Source organism: Salvelinus alpinus, chromosome 13 (genome assembly GCF_045679555.1).
Source record: "Salvelinus alpinus chromosome 13, SLU_Salpinus.1, whole genome shotgun sequence".
Classification (NCBI taxonomy): domain Eukaryota; kingdom Metazoa; phylum Chordata; class Actinopteri; order Salmoniformes; family Salmonidae; genus Salvelinus; species Salvelinus alpinus.
Genome location: NC_092098.1, coordinates 48,563,569 through 48,584,031, shown reverse-complemented (window position 1 = coordinate 48,584,031; position 20,463 = coordinate 48,563,569). Strand labels below are relative to the sequence as shown.

At 46.4% G+C, this 20,463-nt stretch overlaps 1 protein-coding gene across 2 annotated transcripts; it reads left to right on the top strand.

Annotated features, from left to right (window-relative positions):
* The first annotated feature begins 4,879 nt into the window (after positions 1-4,879).
* On the top strand, positions 4,880-19,916 carry LOC139537840 (solute carrier family 23 member 1-like). 2 transcript variants are annotated; one of them, XM_071339670.1, is made up of 15 exons: positions 4,880-5,023; positions 10,551-10,799; positions 11,943-12,158; positions 12,719-12,876; positions 12,952-13,040; positions 13,133-13,200; positions 13,536-13,717; positions 15,813-15,933; positions 16,384-16,540; positions 16,780-16,927; positions 17,151-17,256; positions 17,802-17,931; positions 18,474-18,617; positions 18,850-18,945; positions 19,180-19,916. In XM_071339670.1, the coding sequence occupies exons 2-15, from the start codon at positions 10,761-10,763 to the stop codon at positions 19,452-19,454; spliced, it is 1,929 nt and encodes a 642-aa protein (XP_071195771.1). In that variant the 5' UTR covers positions 4,880-5,023; positions 10,551-10,760; the 3' UTR covers positions 19,455-19,916. The 2 variants fall into 2 exon arrangements, with proteins under 2 accessions (XP_071195771.1, XP_071195770.1); XM_071339669.1 differs by lacking the exon at positions 4,880-5,023 and adding an exon at positions 7,820-8,289.
* Positions 19,917-20,463: the final 547 nt, after the last annotated feature.

Here is a 20,463-nt window from a genome sequence, read left to right as displayed (position 1 = left end):
GTGTGTTAGAGAGGGTACGTGTGTGTGAGAGGGTACGTGTGTTAGAGAGGGTACGTGTGTTAGAGAGGGTACGTGTGTGTGAGAGGGTACATGTGTTAGAGAGGGTACGTGTGTTAGAGAGGGTACATGTGTTAGAGAGGGTACGTGTGTTAGAGAGGGTACGTGTATTAGAGAGGGTACGTGTGTTAGAGAGGGTACGTATGTTAGAGAGGGTACGTGTGTTAGAGACGGTACGTGTGTTAGAGAGGGTACGTGTGTTAGAGACGGTACGTGTGTTAGAGAGGGTACGTGTGTTAGAGAGGGTACGTGTGTTAGAGGGCACGTATGTTAGAGAGGGCACGTATGTTAGAGGGCACGTGTATTAGAGAGGGTACGTGTGTTAGAGAGGGTACGTGTATTAGAGAGGGTACGTGTGTTAGAGAGGGTACGTGTGTTAGAGAGGGTACGTGTGTTAGAGAGGGTACGTGTGTGTGAGAGGGTACATGTGTTAGAGAGGGTACGTGTGTTAGAGAGGGTACATGTGTTAGAGAGGGTACGTGTGTGTGAGAGGGTACGTGTGTTAGAGAGGGTACGTGTGTTAGAGAGGGTACGTGTGTTAGAGAGGGTACGTGTGTTAGAGAGGGTACGTGTGTGTGAGAGGGTACGTGTGTTAGAGAGGGTACGTGTGTTAGAGAGGGTACGTGTGTGTGAGAGGGTACATGTGTTAGAGAGGGTACGTGTGTTAGAGAGGGTACGTGTATTAGAGAGGGTACGTGTGTTAGAGAGGGTATGTGTGTTAGAGAGGGTACGTGGGTTAGAGATGGTGCGTGTGTTAGAGAAGGTATGTGTGTTAGAGAAGGTATGTGTGTTAGAGAAGGTATGTGTGTTAGAGAAGGTATGTGTGTTAGAGAGGGTGTGTGTGTTAGAGAAGGTATGTGTGTTAGAGAAGGTATGTGTGTTAGAGAGGGTACACAATGACCCTTAGGTATGGGTTTTAAGATGTATAATTTCTCTTGTCAACACATCACCCTATTCTCTGGAATAGGCCCATATGTTTCTGTGTAGCAGCACTGACCAGTAGTGGTAGTAGCACCCTTTGTTGTTACTTGACTGTCTGTAGGCCTATAAGTTCATATAAACAGAAATGATGTGCCTGGTCAGTGACGTGTAGAGTTCAGTATTAGAACATGAATCCTAAACCATCAGTGAGAGATGCTGTAAATCCTTTTATGGCAGTGAGTCTGCATCGGGACTTGGGCTGATCTTGGCAGGCTGGTAGACTACGAGTCCAACTGGCTCTGTCGCTGGGTGTTTCACTACCAGCCTCTCTGACTCACCAGGTGTCCGTGGCACGCGTGGCTCCTGTCCCTACATGTCCCGAGACACTCCTTAAACCCGGCCGGTCATCCACAACCTCTCCCAGTCGTTTACAATGAAGGAATTTAGATCTTCGGCTCACTCACTCATCTTCGCTCGCTCCATCGACAAATGGATCTCCACACCTTCGTATTCTGGGCCAGGTCCCAGGCTGAAATGGTTTTTAAGTCCCAGGTTGTGTAGGTCATCCTCCAACTGGGTGTACCACCTGGCTCTCAGTCTTCCTCTTGGGCGTGCCCAGTTGGGGGATGGCTCCTTAAGGATAAGGGCAGGCTCCAGAGGTGGGCAGTAGTTTTGAGGCTCTGTCCAGGGAGGAGACAGGGGACTGGTCCATCTTTTGCCGTATTGTGGAGTTTGGGATGTGGTCACGCCATGTGATGCCCAGTATGCCGCGGAGGCACTTGGAGTCAAAGGCGTCCAGACGACGTGTGACGTCCAGAGTGAAGGTCCATGTATCTGATCTGTACGTCAGGATGGAGATGACCAGGCTATTGTATATGCAATGTCAAAAAAATTTCAGAGAGAGGGTTACGTTGTTTCCTGATGTTGAGGCTGCCCGGCCAATACGTAGGTGAATGTCAGCTTTGCTCCTGCAGTCAGTTGTTAATGTACTTCTAAGGTAGCAGTACTTAGGAACAACGTGGTGGGGGTCCACAGCATGGCTGGTTGGAAGTCGCTAAAAGACTGGATCTTAGTTTGGTCCCAGCTGATCTTGAGGCCCAGTGGGTGGGTCTCCTCATGTCCAAGAGCTCGGCCAAGATTGCCACATCGTCAGGTGGTTCAGGGGGTTCAGGTGGTTCAGTTGGTTCAGGTGGTTCAGGGGGTCCAGTTGGTTCAGGTGGTTCAGTTGGTTCAGGTGGTTCAGGGGGTTCAGGTGGTTCAGGTGGTTCAGGGGGTTCAGGTGGTCCAGTTGGTTCAGGGGGTTCAGGTGGTTCAGGTGGTTCAGGGGGTTCAGGTGGTTCAGGTGGTCCAGTTGGTTCAGGTGGTTCAGTTGGTTCAGGTGGTTCAGGTGGTTCAGGTGGTTCAGGTGGTCCAGTTGGTTCAGGTGGTCCAGTTGGTTCAGGGGGTTCAGGTGGTTCAGGTGGTTCAGGTGGTTCAGGTGGTCCAGTTGGTTCAGGGGGTTCAGGTGGTTCAGGGGGTTCAGGGGGTTCAGGTGGTTCAGGTGGTTCAGGGGGTACAGGTGGTCCAGGTGGTGGTTCAGGTGGTCCAGTTGGTTCAGGTGGTTCAGGTGGTTCAGATTGTTCAGGTGGTCCAGTTGGTTCAGTTGGTACAGGTGGTCCAGTTGGTTCAGGTGGTTCAGGTGGTTCAGATTGTTCAGGTGGTCCAGTTGGTTCAGGTGGTTCAGATGGTTCAGGTGGTCCAGTTGGTTCAGGTGGTTCAGGGGGTTCAGGGGGTTCAGTTGGTTCAGGTGGTCCAGTTGGTTCAGGGGGTTCAGGTGGTCCAGTTGGTTCAGGTGGTTCAGGTGGTCCAGTTGGTTCAGGTGGTTCAGGTGGTTCAGGTGGTCCAGTTGGTTCAGGTGGTTCAGGTGGTCCATATGGTCCAGTTGGTTCAGGTGGTTCAGGTGGTCCAGTTGTTTCAGGTGGTTCAGGTGGTCCAGTTGGTTCAGGTGGTTCAGGTGGTCCAGGTGGTCCAGTTGGTTCAGGTGGTTCAGGTGGTCCAGTTGGTTCAGGTGGTTCAGATGGTTCAGGGGGTTCAGATTGTTCAGGTGGTCCAGTTGGTTCAGGTGGTTCAGATGGTACAGTTGGTTCAGATGGTACAGTTGGTTCAGGGGGTTCAGGTGGTTCAGGGGGTTCAGATGGTTCAGGTGGTTCAGGTGGTTCAGGTGGTCCAGTTGGTACAGTTGGTTCAGGGGGTTCAGTTGGTTCAGGTGGTTCAGGGGGTTCAGGGGGTTCAGTTGGTTCAGGTGGTCCAGGTCAGAGAAGCTGAGGCTCCCATATGTGGGTATATAGAGTAAGTATTCATAGAGATGACCCCACGGATGGGAGTGCTTTGAATATAAATAAAGATTTAAATAGGTTGGCCTCTCGATGTCATTTTTTCCTGGAAATCCTATTTAGAATATGTGTCTCTGTACGCAGGTCTCTTTGCATGGATATGTGCACGTACATGTATCCATTTCTGCTATTCCCCAGTATTGAGACTCGTCTTTCTCTGAAATAAAAAAAGGGAAATGATCCCTCTGAAGTCATGATGATCAAACGAGTTGTTGACAGAACTTGTCCCCTGTCCTCTGTCCTCTTTCCTCTGTCCTCTGTCCTCTCCACAACAAAAGAAGACGTACCTGGAGCGCAGTGTGAAGGAGGATGAGGACAACATCTGAGAAATGTCCAGTCACATAGAACCAACAACACACACTCATTGACAAACACACACTTTTGCAAATGTATAATGTCCCCTCTGATATGATTTCTGTATGTAGTGTGTTTCTGGCTTGATTGAGGACAACTCACATTACCTTAGGCAAGTTAAATCATTCACTTGTCAAGTGTCTTGTAATGTAATTTTCACTTCTCTGCTGTTTTTGTTACTGATGCAAATTGTTGATATGGTAATACAAGTTGGTATTGTGCTTATTTGAGATATTTATTGGTGGTCTTGCCTGCTGGTTTGACTGTTGTATCAGTCAATGGTAGACTTGTCTGTTTCCTGTGTGTGTGTGTGTGTGTGTGTGTGTGTGTGTGTGTGTGTGTGTGTGTGTGTGTGTGTGTGTGTGTGTGTGTGTGTGTGTGTGTGTGTGTGTGTGTGTGTGTGTGTGTGTGTGTGTGTGTGTGTGTGTGTGTGTGTGTGTGTGTGTGACTGTGTGTGTCTTTATCTTTGAATGTGCAAGACTGTTTGTTTTTCCCTTCCTATACGTCACTGGTTTCCTGTCAGAAGGTTTTGGTCTCCCTGATATCCTGTGTCCTCTCTCTCCATCCCTCTCTTCATCTTCCCTATCGTTCTCTCTCATCTCCTCTCAATCTTCCTCCCCCTCCTTGAGTTGTCCTCTTGCTCTCCCCCTCTCTCCCCTCTCCCCCTCCCCCCTCCCCTCTCTCCCCTCCCCTCTCCCTCTCTCCCCCTCTCCCCTCTCTGCTCTCCTCTCTCCCTCTCTCCCCTCCCCTCTCTCCCCTCTCCCCCTCTCCCCTCTCTCCTCTCCTCTCTCCCTCTCTCCCCTCTCCCTCTCTCATCTCCCTCTCTCCCCTCTCCCTCTCTCCCCTCTCTCCTCTCCTCTCTCCCTCTCTCCCCTCTCCCTCTCTCCCCTCTCCCTCTCCCCTCTCCCTCTCTCCCCCTCTCCCCTCCTCTCTCCCTCTCTCCCCTCTCCCTCTCTCATCTCCCTCTCTCCCCTCTACCTCTCTCCCCTCTCCTCTTTCACTGACACCACAAACCCCACTCTGTATCACTGATCGTCTGTCTGTCTGTCTGTCTGTCTGTCTGTCGGCGATATCCTACTGAGGCTCAGTATTGGTAAGGAGCTGCTCCAGACTTCCTCCTTGACTTCCTGCAGACAGTCCCTCTTGTGTCAAGCTAGTCCAGCCAGTGTGTCCATATGCATGCTTGAGCAATGTGTGTCTGTTTGGAAAGGGATGTGTGATGATGCACAAGGGTGCGTCTTCTTGGGTAATGTCCTCATTTTAAGAAGATGAAGTATCTCTGCCTTAGGATTACACATGAAGGGAAATTCTGCCTTTAGGTAAGACGAGACACAGCAAGACAACGTGGACAGCAATCTGCAGTATAATTAAGCCCTCAAACGTATTTTATGGGTGGAGACATCTCTGTTCTAGAACACAGAGTCGTGCTTTGGTGTGTGTCGACCTCTTGTGGTCAATGAGTCTTCAAATCAAATCAAAATAATGGAATCAATGTTTATTGGTCACATACACAGATTTGCAGATTGTATTGCAGGTGCAGCAAAATGCTTGTGTTTCTAGCTACAACAAGACAGTAATGCTGGTGTTTCTAGCTCCAACAGGGCAGTAATGCTTGTGTTTCTAGCTCCAACAGGGCAGTAATGCTGGTGTTTCTAGCTACAACAGAGCAGTAATGCTGGTGTTTCTAGCTCCAACAGGGCAGTAATGCTTGTGTTTCTAGCTCCAACAGAGCAGTAATGCTGGTGTTTCTAGCTCCAACAGGGCAGTAATGCTGGTGTTTCTAGCTCCAACAGGGCAGTAATGCTGGTGTTTCTAGCTACAACCAGGCAGTAATGCTTGTGTTTCTAGCTCCAACAGGGCAGTAATGCTTGTGTTTCTAGCTCCAACAGGGCAGTAATGCTGTCACGTTCCTGACCTGTTTTCTGTTAGTTTTTGTATGTGTTAGTTGGTCAGGACGTGAGTTTGGGTGGGCAGTCTATGTTTTCTGTTTCTATGTTGGTTTGGGTACCTGATATGGTTCTCAATTAGAGGCAGGTGGTTTTCATCTCCTCTGATTGAGAATCATATTAAGGTAGGTGGGGTCACATTGTTGGTTTGTGGGTGGTTGTCTCCTGTGTCTGTGTATGTTACGCCACACGGGACTGTTTCGGTTTTGTTTGTTCGTTTTATGTAGTCATTTTTCCTGTTCGTGCGTTCTTCGTGTTTCATGTAAGTTCTTACGTTCAGGTCAGTCTACGTCGTTTGTTGTTTTGTTTCTATTCAAGTGTTCAAGTGTCGTGTTTTCGGTTTTGTTTAAATAAATATCATGTCTTATCACGACGCTGCGTTTTGGTTCAATCCCTTCTCCTCTTCGGATGAAGAGGAGGAGGAACACCGTTACAAATGCTTGTGTTTCTAGCTCCAACAGGGCAGTAATGCTTGTGTTTCTAGCTCCAACAGGGCAGTAATGCTTGTGTTTCTAGCTCCAACAGGGCAGTAATGCTTGTGTTTCTAGCTCCAACAGGGCAGTAATGCTTGTGTTTCTAGCTCCAACAGGGCAGTAATGCTTGTGTTTCTAGCTCCAACAGGGCAGTAATGCTTGTGTTTCTAGCTCCAACAGGGCAGTAAAGCTTGTGTTTCTAGCTCCAACAGGGCAGTAATGCTGGTGTTTCTAGCTCCAACAGGGCAGTAATGCTGGTGTTTCTAGCTCCAACAGGGCAGTAATGCTGGTGTTTCTAGCTCCAACAGGGCAGTAATGCTGGTGTTTCTAGCTCCAACAGGGCAGTAATGCTGGTGTTTCTAGCTCCAACAGGGCAGTAATGCTGGTGTTTCTAGCTCCAACAGGGCAGTAATACAGAACAATAAGATGGATGTCGGTGGTATTGAACTACAAAATATCTTGTGCAGCAACCGTCTCATGAACTACAAGACAGAATCCCCCGAAAATAGAAATAATAAAGAAGTCAAGAAATCTCAGAATGAGCCATGTCAGATTCGTGACTATAAGTAATGCAGTACATATGTGATGGAGTGTATAAGCAGTACGGACAGTATATGAATAGAGAAGGCTTGTAAAAGCAGTAGATACACTGAACACAAATATAAATGCAACATGTAAAGTGTTGGTTCAATGTTTCATGAGCTGCAATAAAAGATCTCTGAAATTTGTTTACATCCCCGTTAGTAAGCATTTCTCCTTTGCCAAAATAATCCATCCACCTGACAGGTGTGGCATATCAAGAAGCCGATTATACGGAATTATCATTACACAGGTGCACCTTGTGTTGGGGACAATAAAATGCCACTCTAAAATGTGCAGTTTTGTAACACAACACAATGCTACATATGTCTGACGTTTTGAGGGAGTTTGCAATTGGCATGCTGACTGCAGGAATGTCCACCAGAGCTGCTGCCAGAGAATTGAATGTTCATTAATCTACCATAAGCCACCTCCAACGTTGTTTTAAACAATTTGGCAGTACGTCCAACCGGTCTCACAACCGCAGATCACGTGTAACCATGCCAGCCCACGACCTCCACATATGGCTTCTTCACCTGCGGGATGGTCTGAGACGAGCCACCCGGACAGCTGATGAAACTGTGGATTTGAACAACCAAAGAATTTCTGCACAAGACGGTCAGAAACCGTCTCAGGGAAGCTCATCTGCGTGCTTGTCGTCCTCACCAGGGTCTTGACCTGACTGCAGTTCGGTGTCGTAACCAGTGGTGGAAAAGTACCCAGTTGTCATACTTGAGTAAAAATAAAGATACCTCAATAGAAAATGACTCAAGTAAAAGTGAAAGTCACCCAGTAAAATACTACTTGAGTAAAAGTCTAAAAGTATTTTGTTTTAAATATACTTAAGTATCATAAGTAAAAGTACGAATAATAAAAAATAAAAATTATATTAAGCAAACCAGACAGCACAATTTTTTTTTTTTTTTTTTTTTTTTACTGATAGCCAGGGTCTCCAACACTAAGACATAACTTAAAAACAAAGCATTTGTGTTTAGTGAGTCCGCCAGATCAGAGGCAGTAGGGATGACAAGGGATGTTCTCTTGATAAGTGTGCGAATTGGACAATTTTCTGTCCTGCTTCAAAATGTAACGAGTACTTTTGGGCATTTGGGAAAATGTATAGAGGAAAAAGTACATCATTTTCTTTAGTAATGTAATGAAGTAAAAGTAAATGTTGTCAAAAATATGAATAGTAAGTATTTTTACTTAAGTATTCTACACCATTGGTCGTAACCGACTTCAGTTGCCAGATGCCCTACTTCTATGGCCACTGGATACCTGCTTTCAATGTCACGTTCCTGACCTTATTTCCTTTATTTTGTCTTTGTTCAGTATGGTCAGGACGTGAGCTGGGTGGGCATTCTATGTTATGTGTTTCTATGTTGGGTTCTTTTCAATTAGCCTGATATGGTTCTCAATCAGGGGCAGGTGTTTTACGTTTCCTCTGATTGAGAACCATATTAAGGTAGGCTGTTCACACTGTTTGTTTGTGGGTGATTGTTCCTGTGTTAGTGTTTATGCCACATGGGACTGTTTCGTTTGTTCCTGCTCGTGCGTTCTTCGTTGTCTGAAAGTTCTCATGTTCAGGTCTGTTTACGTCGTTTATTGTTTTGTAGTTTGTTAAGAGTTTTTTCGTGTTAGTCTTTCTTTAAATAAATCATTATGTCTTCATACCTCGCTGCATATTGGTCCGATCCTTGCTCCTCCTCAGACGAGGAGAACGAACGTTACATTCAACTTTTACTTTAGTTTATTTAGTAAATCTTTTCTTAACTCTCTTTTCCTAAAACTGCATTGTTGGTTATGGGCTTGTAAGTAATCATTTCACGGTAAGTTCTATACCTGTTGTAGTCGACGCATGTGACAAATTCTTATTTACAATGACGGCCTACCCCGGCCAAACCCCAACCTGGACGACGCTTGGCCAATTATGAGCTTCCCTATGGGACTCCCAATCACAGCTGGTTGTGATACAGCCTGGAATTGAACCAGGGTCTGTAGTGACACCCCTAGCACCTCTGAGATGCAATACCTTAGACCGCTGCTCCACTCGGGTGCCCATACAAGCCTAATGGAACAAACATATACCATGATGCATCACTATCTTTACCAGGTTTCAGATTTTATAAAATAAAATCATGACAGTATACTGGTATGCAGTCCTTTGTGTAAACAGTTATAACATTAAGCACGTTTCAGATGGGAGGAGTCACTTACCAAGCTTATGATACTTCTTATTAAACCCCGATCTCCTCACTCAAACCCTGATCTCCTCACTCAAACACACGGTCTAGATGCCATCACAAGCTCTTCCTTTAAAAAAATATGAAATGCAGAATCGGTCACATATCTATAACTTCAAATGTAACCCTTCCGATGTACATGTAAACTCAGCAAAAAAAGAAAGTCCCTTTTTCAGGACCCTGTCTTTCAAAGATAATTCGTAAAAATCCAAATAACTTCACAGATCTTCATTGTAAAGGGTTTAAACACTGTTTCCCAATTAATGAACATGCACCTGTGGAGCGGTCGTTAAGACACTAACAGCTTACAGACAGTAGGCAATTAAGGTCACAGTTATGAAAACACCAAAAGAAAGGTGCCCAGGGTCCCTGCTCATCTGTGTGAACGTGCCTTAGGCATGCTGCAAGGAGGCATGAGGACTGCATATGTGGCCAGGGCAATAACTTGCAATGTCCGTACTGTGAGACGCCTAAGACAGAGCTACAGGGAGACAGGACGGACAGCTGACTGTCCTCGCAGTGGCAGACCACGTGTAACAACACCTACACAGGATCGGTATATCTGAACATCACACCTGCAGGACAGGTGCAGGATGGCAACAACAACTGCCCGAGTTACACCAGGAACGCACAATCCCTCCATCAGTGCTCAGACTGTCCGCAATAGGCTGAGAGAGGCTGGACTGAGGGCTTGTAGGCCTGTTGTAAGGCAGGTCCTTACAACAGGTCTGTCGCGGTTTTGACTCACCAGGGGTGAGTCGCGGTTTTTCTGATCAGTCGCGGTTTTGTCTCACCAGGGGTGATGGTCGGATTTGCGTTTATCGTCGAAGGAATGAGCGTTACACCGAGGCCTGTACTCTGGAGCGGGATAGATTTGTAGGTGGAGGGTCCGTCATGGTCTGAGGCGGTGTGTCACAGCATCATCGGACTGAGCTTGTTGTCATTGCGGGCAATCTCAACGCTGTGTCTTTCAGGGAAGACATCCTCCTCCCTCATGTGGTACCCTTCCTGCAGGCTCATCCTGACATGACCCTCCAGCATGACAATGCCACCAGCCATACTGCTCGTTCTGTGTGTGATTTCCTGCAAGACAGGAATGTCAGTATTCTGCCATGGCCAGTGAAGAGCCCGGATCTCAAGCCCATTGAGCACGTCTGGGACCTGTTGGATCGGAGGGTGAGGGCTAGGGCCATCCCCCCCCCACCCCCCCAGAAATGTCTGGGAACTTGCAGGTGCCTTGGTGGAAGAGTGGGGTAACATCTCACAGCAATAACTGGCAAATCTGGTGCAGTCCATGAGGAGGAGATGCACTGCAGTACCTAATGCAGCTGGTGGCCACACCAGATGCTGACTGTTACTTTTGATTTTGACCCCCCCCCACCTTTGCTCAGGGACACATTATTCCATTTCTGTTAGTCACATGTCTGTGGAACTTGTTCAGTTTATGTCTCAGTTGTTGAATCTTGTTATGTTCATACAAATATTTACACATAAATTGCAGTTGACAGTGAAGAGTTTAGTTCTTTCTGATGGCTAATCTGATTCTTGCCCACTATCTCTAATTCCAAGAAGTTTCTTCTTGACCCTTTGATCTTTTTCCTTTAGTTTTACAGTCTCTGCCTCTTAAACAGCACGAGTGGGTAAAGTCCATCTCAGGGGCAGATTATTAACCTGGCTGATCTGGTCCCCTCAACCCCCATAAAAGGGCCCTATACTCCAGTATAGGGCTGAGGTCACACGTGTGTGTTGGCTAGTTGAGAGAGGGCAGCACCCAGAAGGAAACTAAGGATCCATCACAAACAACTGAGAGTCCAGATGAAGAAGAAGCAAACAGAAACACGACCAGACCTCAAGGTAAACTTCATCATTTACTATCATTTCAATACATGGATGAGTTTAGTTTTGTTGTGAAAGTTTAAATTGTAATTGTACGTTGTCTGGCCTGGTAAGATGATGAGTTATGGTTGAGTTAATGTCTGGTGTGTAGGTCCTTAGTGAGCTTTATTTCCGTTAACTTGAATAATTTAGCTGTACACTTCGTATATTGCATCATTGGATGTTTTCAAAGTATTTCTGTTTACCTTTGGGGTGAAATGACCCAGGTGTTTACCATGCTCAGATGAGGGGATTTACTGTCATGATGTCGAGCTGAATAACAACTTGTGGAGGATGATTCAGGATTGATATCAAAAACCTTGCTTTTTGCCGGATATTTGTGGCTATTGTTTGAAGACACAATACCTCATAGCAAAAGTGGAGACACTGAATTGTAGAAGACAGTTCTACCATTGTTTCTCTGACAAAGATATAAAGGTGATACATTTTGTTCACAGTGGAATCTATTGAAACACCAAGAGGCTATTAACCTAGATACCTGTGCCAAAACACTGACCTGTGATTTAGGAAGAAAACTCTGCGTTACTCCAGTCTACTTTGATGAGTTAGTCATGGCAGAGCTCCTCTTGCATCATCTTACAAAACAGTCAACACCAAGAACCATGACAACTGGCCACGGGGACGGTGCCATTCTTCTGGGTTATAATGTAATCCAGGCCCATGTTGATCATTCACAGAGTAGGTCAATTAAAGTAGATGTGACACCCAGTTGGTCATGTGCCTGACGGTTGGCCTCAGTGGAGATGGCAAGGCCATATGTTGGGCTCCCGAGTGGCGCAGCGGTCTAAAGGCACCTGCATCTCAGTGCTAGAGGCGTCACTACAGACCCTGGTTAGATTCCAGGCTGTATCACAACCGGCCGTGATTGGTAGTCCCATATGGCGGTGCACAATTGGCCCAGCATCGTCTGGGTTTGGCCGGGGTAGGCCGTCATTGTAAATAAGAATTTGTTCTTAACTGACTTGCCTAGTTAAATAAAAAAGTATGGGACAGTGACAAATCACGTAGGTGACAATCTTGTGCCATATAAGGTATTTTATATGATGTCTGAGAGGCCAAGTTGTGTATGCCATGTGTGAATGTCTCTGTTTTCCCTTTCAGAGTTGTGATGTCCAGACTCAGACAGAGGAGCAGCAGGGTGCTGAGGAGGGGAAGCTGGCCGCAGAGGGACAGCAGCAGGGAGCTGAGGGGGGGAAGCTGGCCGCAGAGGGACAGGAGCAGGGAGCTGAGGGGGGGAAGCAGCAGCCAGGCTCTGACATGATCTACACCATAGAGGATGTCCCACCGTGGTACCTCTGCATTCTACTGGGCCTCCAGGTACACAAATACACACACTCTCACACACACACTCTCTCACACTCTCTGATACACTCTCTCTCACACACACACTCTGACACACTCTCTCACACACTCTCACACTCTCTTTCTCTCTCTCTCTCTCTCTCTCTCTCTCACACACAGAGAGTGTCTCTCTCTCTGTCTCTCTCTCTGTCTCTCTCTGTCTCTCTCTCTGTCTCTCTCTCTGTCTCTCTCTCTGTCTCTCTCTCTGTCTCTCTCTGTCTCTCTCTCTGTCTCTCTCTCGTCTCTCTCTCTCTCTCTCTCTCTCTCTCTCTCTCTCTCTCTCTCTCTCTCTCTCTCTCTCTCTCACACACTTAGTTTTCATGAATGGTTTTCTGACTCTGCCTTTCTATCAGTAGTTGTTTCTTCTTCTCTTTTGTGCGCTCCTTCCCCCAAATGTATCTCTCCCCCTCCCTCCCTCTGTCCCCCCCCCCCCTCTCTCTCTGTCTTTCTCTCTCCTACTCTCTCTCCCCCCTCCCTCTGCCCCCCCCCCCCCCTCTCTCTCTCCATGGTGATTAACACTGTGTCTTTAATCACAGCACTACCTGACGTGTTTCAGCGGGACCATCGCTGTGCCCTTCCTGCTGGCGGAGGCAATGTGTGTGGGACAAGACCAGTACATGGTCAGTCAGCTGGTGGGAACCATCTTCACCTGCGTGGGAATCACCACAATCATACAGACCACATTTGGAGTCAGGTACGTGTGTATGTATGTGCGTGTCTTCTAATGCTTGGACTGCATTGTGTAACATATTTTATCTTCTATGTTTAGGTTACCTCTTTTCCAGGCCAGTGCTTTTGCCTTCCTCATCCCTGCCCAAGCCATCTTAGGGCTGGATAGATGGAAATGTCCCCCTAAAGGTGCACCACTCAGTCCCATCCTATGTCAGAAGAATATGGTCCAATCAAAGACAGAACCTCACTAATGTGCTATTGTGTCTGTCTTTCAACAGAGGAGATTTATGGAAACTGGAGTCTTCCTCTGAACACCTCACACATCTGGCACCCAAGGATAAGAGAGGTACTTCCTGCCTCTTGTCACTGGGCCTCCATCTTGGGGTTCATCTTTCTGAACTTTAGCATCTCTCACTGGGCCTCCATCTTGGGGTCCATCTTTCTGAACTGTAGCATCTCTCACTGGGCCTCCATCTTGGGGTCCATCTTTCTGAACTGTAGCATCTCTCAGTGAGCCTCCATCTTGGGGTCCATCTTTCTGAACTGTAGCATCTCTCACTTTGATTGACATTATCAGAGACATCATGTAGATATAACTAGGAGCCAGGGTTTGTGTGGATCAGGTCAAATGGTGGTCCTAGACATAGCTAATGATAATAACAGTCGGTCTCTCCCCCGTAGATCCAGGGTGCCATCATAGCGTCCAGTGTGGTGGAGGTGGTCATCGGGCTGGTGGGTCTCCCTGGTCTCCTGTTGGACTACATCGGGCCCCTGACCGTCACCCCCACCGTGTCCCTCATCGGCCTGTCTGTATTCCAGACCGCTGGGGACAGAGCCGGGTCTCACTGGGGCCTCTCAGCACTGTAAGAGCACAATCCATCCTCCCTTCTTCTCTGTAATGTATCCTCCTCTCAGGTTGCTCTCTGCTCTCCATCTGATCCTCCCAGGTTTCTCTCTGCTCTCTCCATCTGATCCTCCCAGGTTTCTCTCTGCTCTCTCCATCTGATCCTCCCAGGTTTCTCTCTGCTCTCTCCATCTGATCCTCCCAGGTTTCTCTCTGCTCTCTCCATCTGATCCTCCCAGGTTTCTCTCCTCTCTCCATCTGATCCTCCCAGGTTTCTCTCCTCTCTCCATCTGATCCTCTCAGGTTTCTCTCTGCTCTCCATCTGATCCTCCCAGGTTTCTCTCCTCTCTCCATCTGATCCTCTCAGGTTTCTCTCCTCTCTCCATCTGATCCTCTCAGGTTTCTCTCCTCTCTCCATCTGATCCTCTCAGGTTTCTCTCCTCTCTCCATCTGATCCTCTCAGGTTTCTCTCCTCTCTCCATCTGATCCTCCCAGGTTTCTCTCTGCTCTCTCCATCTGATCCTCCCAGGTTTCTCTCCTCTCTCCATCTGATCCTCTCAGGTTGCTCTCTGCTCTCCATCTGATCCTCTCAGGTTGCTCTCTGCTCTCCATCTGATCCTCCCAGGGCTCTCTCTGCTCTCCATCTGATCCTCCCAGGGCTCTCTCTGCTCTCCATCTGATCCTCCCAGGTTTCTCTCCTCTCTCCATCTGATCCTCTCAGGTTTCTCTCCTCTCTCCATCTGATCCTCCCAGGTTTCTCTCCTCTCTCCATCTGATCCTCTCAGGTTTCTCTCCTCTCTCCATCTGATCCTCCCAGGTTTCTCTCTGCTCTCCATCTGATCCTCCCAGGTTTCTCTCTCCTCTCTCCATCTGATCCTCTCAGGTTTCTCTCTGCTTTCCATCTGATCCTCCCAGGTTTCTCTCTGCTCTCTCCATCTGATCCTCCCAGGTTTCTCTCTCCTCTCTCCATCTGATCCTCCCAGGTTTCTCTCTCCTCTCTCCATCTGATCCTCCCAGGTTTCTCTCTCCTCTCTCCATCTGATCCTCCCAGGTTTCTCTCTCCTCTCTCCATCTGATCCTCTCAGGTTTCTCTCTCCTCTCTCCATCTGATCCTCCCAGGTTTCTCTCTCCTCTCTCCATCTGATCCTCTCAGGTTTCTCTCTCCTCTCTCCATCTGATCCTCCCAGGTTTCTCTCTCCTCTCTCCATCTGATCCTCCCAGGGCTCTCTCTGCTCTCCATCTGATCCTCCCAGGGCTCTCTCTGCTCTCCATCTGATCCTCCCAGGTTTCTCTCTGCTCTCCATCTGATCCTCTCAGGTTTCTCTCTCCTCTCTCCATCTGATCCTCCCAGGTTTCTCTCTCCTCTCTCCATCTGATCCTCTCAGGTTTCTCTCTGCTCTCCATCTGATCCTCCCAGGTTTCTCTCCTCTCTCCATCTGATCCTCCCAGGTTTCTCTCTCCTCTCTCCATCTGATCCTCTCAGGTTTCTCTCTGCTCTCCATCTGATCCTCTCAGGTTTCTCTCTGCTCTCCATCTGATCCTCCCAGGTTTCTCTCCTCTCTCCATCTGATCCTCTCAGGTTTCTCTCTGCTCTCCATCTGATCCTCCCAGGTTTCTCTCCTCTCTCCATCTGATCCTCCCAGGTTTCTCTCCTCTCTCCATCTGATCCTCCCAGGTTTCTCTCTCCTCTCTCCATCTGATCCTCTCAGGTTTCTCTCTGCTCTCCATCTGATCCTCCCAGGTTTCTCTCCTCTCTCCATCTGATCCTCCCAGGTTTCTCTCCTCTCTCCATCTGATCCTCCCAGGTTTCTCTCTCCTCTCTCCATCTGATCCTCCCAGGTTTCTCTCTCCTCTCCATCTGATCCTCTCTTCTGGTGTTTTGACACTTGATATCCATCTATGTTGTCTTGAGTTATATTATTGTGTGTGGTATGTTGTTCTTACCTCCCTTCTTCACTTATTTTGTTTAAATGGTTTACCTTGTTTTGGGCTTGAGACTCGTTATCGTCTTACGTCGAGGTCATTGAAGCTTTGTAATCTAATCACATACTATTAACGTAATTACTTTGTCTTTTATTGGGTTAGGGCGTAACAATATCACTGCCTCTCCCCAGGTCCATCTTCCTCATCGTGCTGTTTGCTCAGTATCTGAGGAACTGGTCCTTCCCTCTCCCCTCCTACAACAGAAAGAACGGCTTCAGCACCGCCAGGGTTCAGATCTTTAAGATGTTCCCGGTTAGAACCTACACACCACACATCTGTCTCACAGGGATGTCACCAAGTCATACTAATAAGATGTTCTCATGTGGGGTTATGACCTATTGTTAAATACATCAGGCTAGTCATTCACGGCACGTCATGTCATACAAATCTTGAGCGGTTATAAGAGAGTCTGAGGCACATTTTGCTGCAGTGCCCTCTATGCTACTGCCTTAGTGAGTGCTGCCAGACATGTGGTGGGGACATTGTCAGGCTATAGAAATGACTCACTGTAATAGACAGACACAGACGACAGGGATCATGTCACTGTTATGTTAAAGCCAAGAATTAGCTTTCTGATGAAAATGGCTGTAAAATAATATACAAATATAGCACAGACTAGCCACATCCAAAATTATAACTTGGAATCTCGGAATCCCTATGATTCCGTTATATGACATGTTATGTTGTTCTTTCTGTGATCAGATCCTCATGGCCATCATGTTGGTGTGGTTGCTATGTTACATCCTGACCCTGACCGATGTGCTGCCCAGTGACCCCAGCCAGTACGGACAGAAGGCACGCACAGACGCCCGTGGGGACATCATGACCCTCTCCCCCTGGTTCCGGGTCCCCTACCCCTGTAAGAGACCAGCATTACTTCCACTGTCTCACACACCGGGGCAGTTTGGACACACGAGCTAGATCAAGGGTCAAGTTAAGAAAGCAGATGAACACGGGTCATTTATTAGTCACTTTAGAATGACCTTGTATATCATTTTAAATGGGGAAATTATCTGAGTTGTCATTTATTTCCATTGCCTTTCATCTTGCTGCATAGGAGGAGGATTCAGACGTGTGGTGTTTGTGTGTTTCTGATAGGTCAGTGGGGGTTGCCCACGATGACCATCGCTGGGGTGCTGGGCATGTTCAGCGCCACACTAGCTGGCATCGTAGAGTCTATCGGGGACTATTACGCCTGTGCCCGCCTCTCAGGGGCACCCCCTCCACCTGTCCATGCCATCAACAGGTGAGCATCAGTCTCCTACACCTGTCCATGCCATCAACAGGTGAGCATCAGTCTCCTACACCTGTCCATGCCATCAACAGGTGAGCATCAGTCTCCTACACCGGGGGTTAGACTTCTAACATGGACCTAAGGCTCTGACAGGGACCTATGTTCTTAAATGTCCTCTTATTGTCAAGCATCAAGCGTGTGGATGTATGTCTGTGTCATGTCTTTCCCGTACTAGGGGTATCTTCACAGAGGGGGTGTGCTGTATTATAGCAGGACTGCTGGGTACAGGAAATGGCTCCACCTCTTCCAGTCCCAACATTGGAGTTCTGGGAATCACTAAGGTAAGGAAGCTTAGCCCCTCAACTAGTTTTGACTAGATGGAGTACAGCTTATGACAAAATGTACTTTTTGTAGCAGGTTAGAAGAACTTACGCAGCATGTTAGGGGAATTAACGTAGCTGGTTAGGAGAATTAGGTTAAGGTTAGGAAAAGGGTTAGCTAAAATGCTAAACGTTTCAGCTTTTGATGTAAATTTGACGTATGCTGTCTAAATATGACCCCGTTGGCCCCTAAGCCACCTGTTGTCTTTAATCTATGTAATGAAAAACACGAATGTAGATTAGTAATCTCAAGCTGTCAAGTTCAAGTTGGAATCAGCTAAATTATATTTTTGAAACAGATAAAGGCTTATTGGCATGATCTCCAGTGCAAGTGCTTCGTCACAATGCAAATCGATTGTTTTTATTGCCACATGATTGTTATCTAAAGGTCTGCTCATCTTTACATTAACTGTTATGTTAATAATTATTAATAAACAATGAGCTGATACCAGAGGTTGCACAGTTCCCATTGAGTCACGTTGTACAATGTCTCTCTCTACACACAGGTGGGAAGCAGGAGGGTAGTACAATACGGTGCAGCCATAATGTTCCTGTTAGGAACTGTAGGAAAATTCACTGCGCTCTTCGCATCGCTGCCTGACCCCATTCTAGGTGGTATGTTCTGCACCTTGTTCGGTAAGTTACTGACCTCCTAACAGAGAACTCACACACATCGTCATCTTTCAATTCAACTCAATTCAATTCACGGGTCTTTATTGACAGGGGAAACATATGTTAACATTGCCAAAGCAAGTGAAGTAGATAATAAACAAAAGTGAAATAAACAATAAAAATGAACAGTAAACATTACACTCACAGAAGTTCCAAAAGAATAAAGACATTTCAAATGTCATATTATGTATATATACAGTGTTGTATCGATGTGCACATTGTTAAAGTACAAAATAAATAAACATAAATATGGGTTGTATTTACAATGGTGTTTGTTCTTCACTAGTAGCCCTTTTCTTGTGGCAACATGTCATTAATCTTGCTGCTGTGATGGCACACTGTGGTATTGTCTCTCTCTCTCCCCCACCAGGGGGCAGTATGATCACAGAAAGCTCACCTCTATTTGAGAAGGGATGAGGAAATATGTCTCTAGCTAGAAACACAGATAACAATAAGACAATAATAACCTTATCCAGCCCTCTGTTGTTTGTGTCTATGCCCTGCAGGTATGATCACGGCTGTGGGCTTGTCCAACCTGCAGAGTGTAGACCTCAACTCCTCTAGGAATCTTTTTGTCCTCGGCTTCTCCATGTTCTTTGGCCTAATGTTGCCCAATTACCTAGACATGCATCCTGGCTGCATCCAAACAGGTGGGCTGCACATTGAAAATGTTTTTACTGATATGAAAAGACATCTCCATCTTAAGAGGAAGTGTAGGCGTGGCTTTAGAGAGTTACAGTGTGTACAGTTAGACTGTTATCAAGCTTTAGTATGGATTATATTGTGGATGTAATGAAGCTTTAGTATGGAATATTACGTTGATGTTATGAACAATGATTAGGATAATTCATTTGGTAATACATATTTTATTGCCCTCCTCAGGAGCTGCAGAGGTGGATCAAATCCTTACAGTGCTCCTGACCACGGAGATGTTTGTCGGAGGCTTCCTGGCGTTTGCTCTGGATAACACCATCCCAGGTATGCACGCTATGTGAGAATGTGAAACCTCGTCTCATTAACAGGAGCTACCAGTCACCTTGTCACACACTGATCAAAGAGATCATCAGTTGCTTTGTGTTTGTTTATGTGACACCACAATATCACTATGGGACACATCAATCTTTCAATTTACGCGCAACCGTTGCCTGTAACTACCAATGTTTGTTTATGTGGCATTGTGTGTGTGTGTGTTTGTGTGTACGGTTTAAACAGGCACCAGGAGGGAGAGAGGGCTGCTGGACTGGAAGGCAGATGAGAGCAAGGGGGGAAGCTCAGCGAACATGCGTACTTATGACTTCCCTATTGGAATGAGCTGCGTTAGGAAAGTCAGCTTCCTGCGCTATCTACCCATCTGCCCCAGCTTCCAAGGCTTCATGCGATGCAGACGGAAGGACAGCGTGCAGGAAAACATGGAGGATGAATTAAGAGAGAGGAATGAGAGTTTACGCATGGACACAACAATTACCTTGGCCTGTACCAAAGTATAGTAACCCTGCAATGATTCATCTTTAAGATCATTTTATACTGAGCTGAATTTTTTACAGCTATTTATTGTTTTTGGACACTTACAGTTGTAATCGAAAAATGTCTGCAATGATGTTGCATTTTTGAAACTGGAATGTTATTGACCAGAGCACATTCCTCACCACATTGATTTGGGAGGTTTGTCTACTGTCCCCATTTTTCTACTCACCACTACCACCTTACAGCATTCTGTTTCTAAGTTGAAGAACAAAGAGTCATATATTCAGATGCATACTGACCTTATACTTGTATGTAGACTGTATTGAAGAAGCAGAGCCAACAGTAACAGTGTTTATTTAGTAAGTCTTTATCGTGTACAAAATGATAAGTAATGATAGTGTATCTCTTCTGATGATCTGAACTCAAACACATGTGAGGTTATGCAAAAACCTTTATGATATAAAACTAAAGTATAATTAAGGAAAGCATTCCTACTTTTGACTGTCAAATGTTTGTTTACATTATTAAGTGTTAACATGTTAAACAGACCAATGAGAGTAGAGACGTCTATGAACTGATTTGACAAAGTGCCGAAAGAAATACCACATGTCTAGTCAACATGGTAATTGTGCTGTACTATTAACTGAGAGACTGAACTATGAAACGACACTGTGCTATTAACTGAGAGACTGAACTATGAAACGACACTGTGCTATTAACTGAGAGACTGAACTATGAAACGACACCGTACTATTAACTGAGAGACTGAACTATGAAACGACACTGTGCTATTAACTGAGAGACTGAACCGTGAAACGACACCGTACTATTAACTGAGAGACTGAACCGTGAAACGACACTGTACTATTAACTGAGAGACTGAACCGTGAAACGACACTGTGCTATTAACTGAGAGACTGAACTATGAAACGACACTGTGCTATTAACTGAGAGACTGAACTATGAAACGACACCGTACTATTAACTGAGAGACTGAACTATGAAGCGACACTGTGCTATTAACTGAGAGAC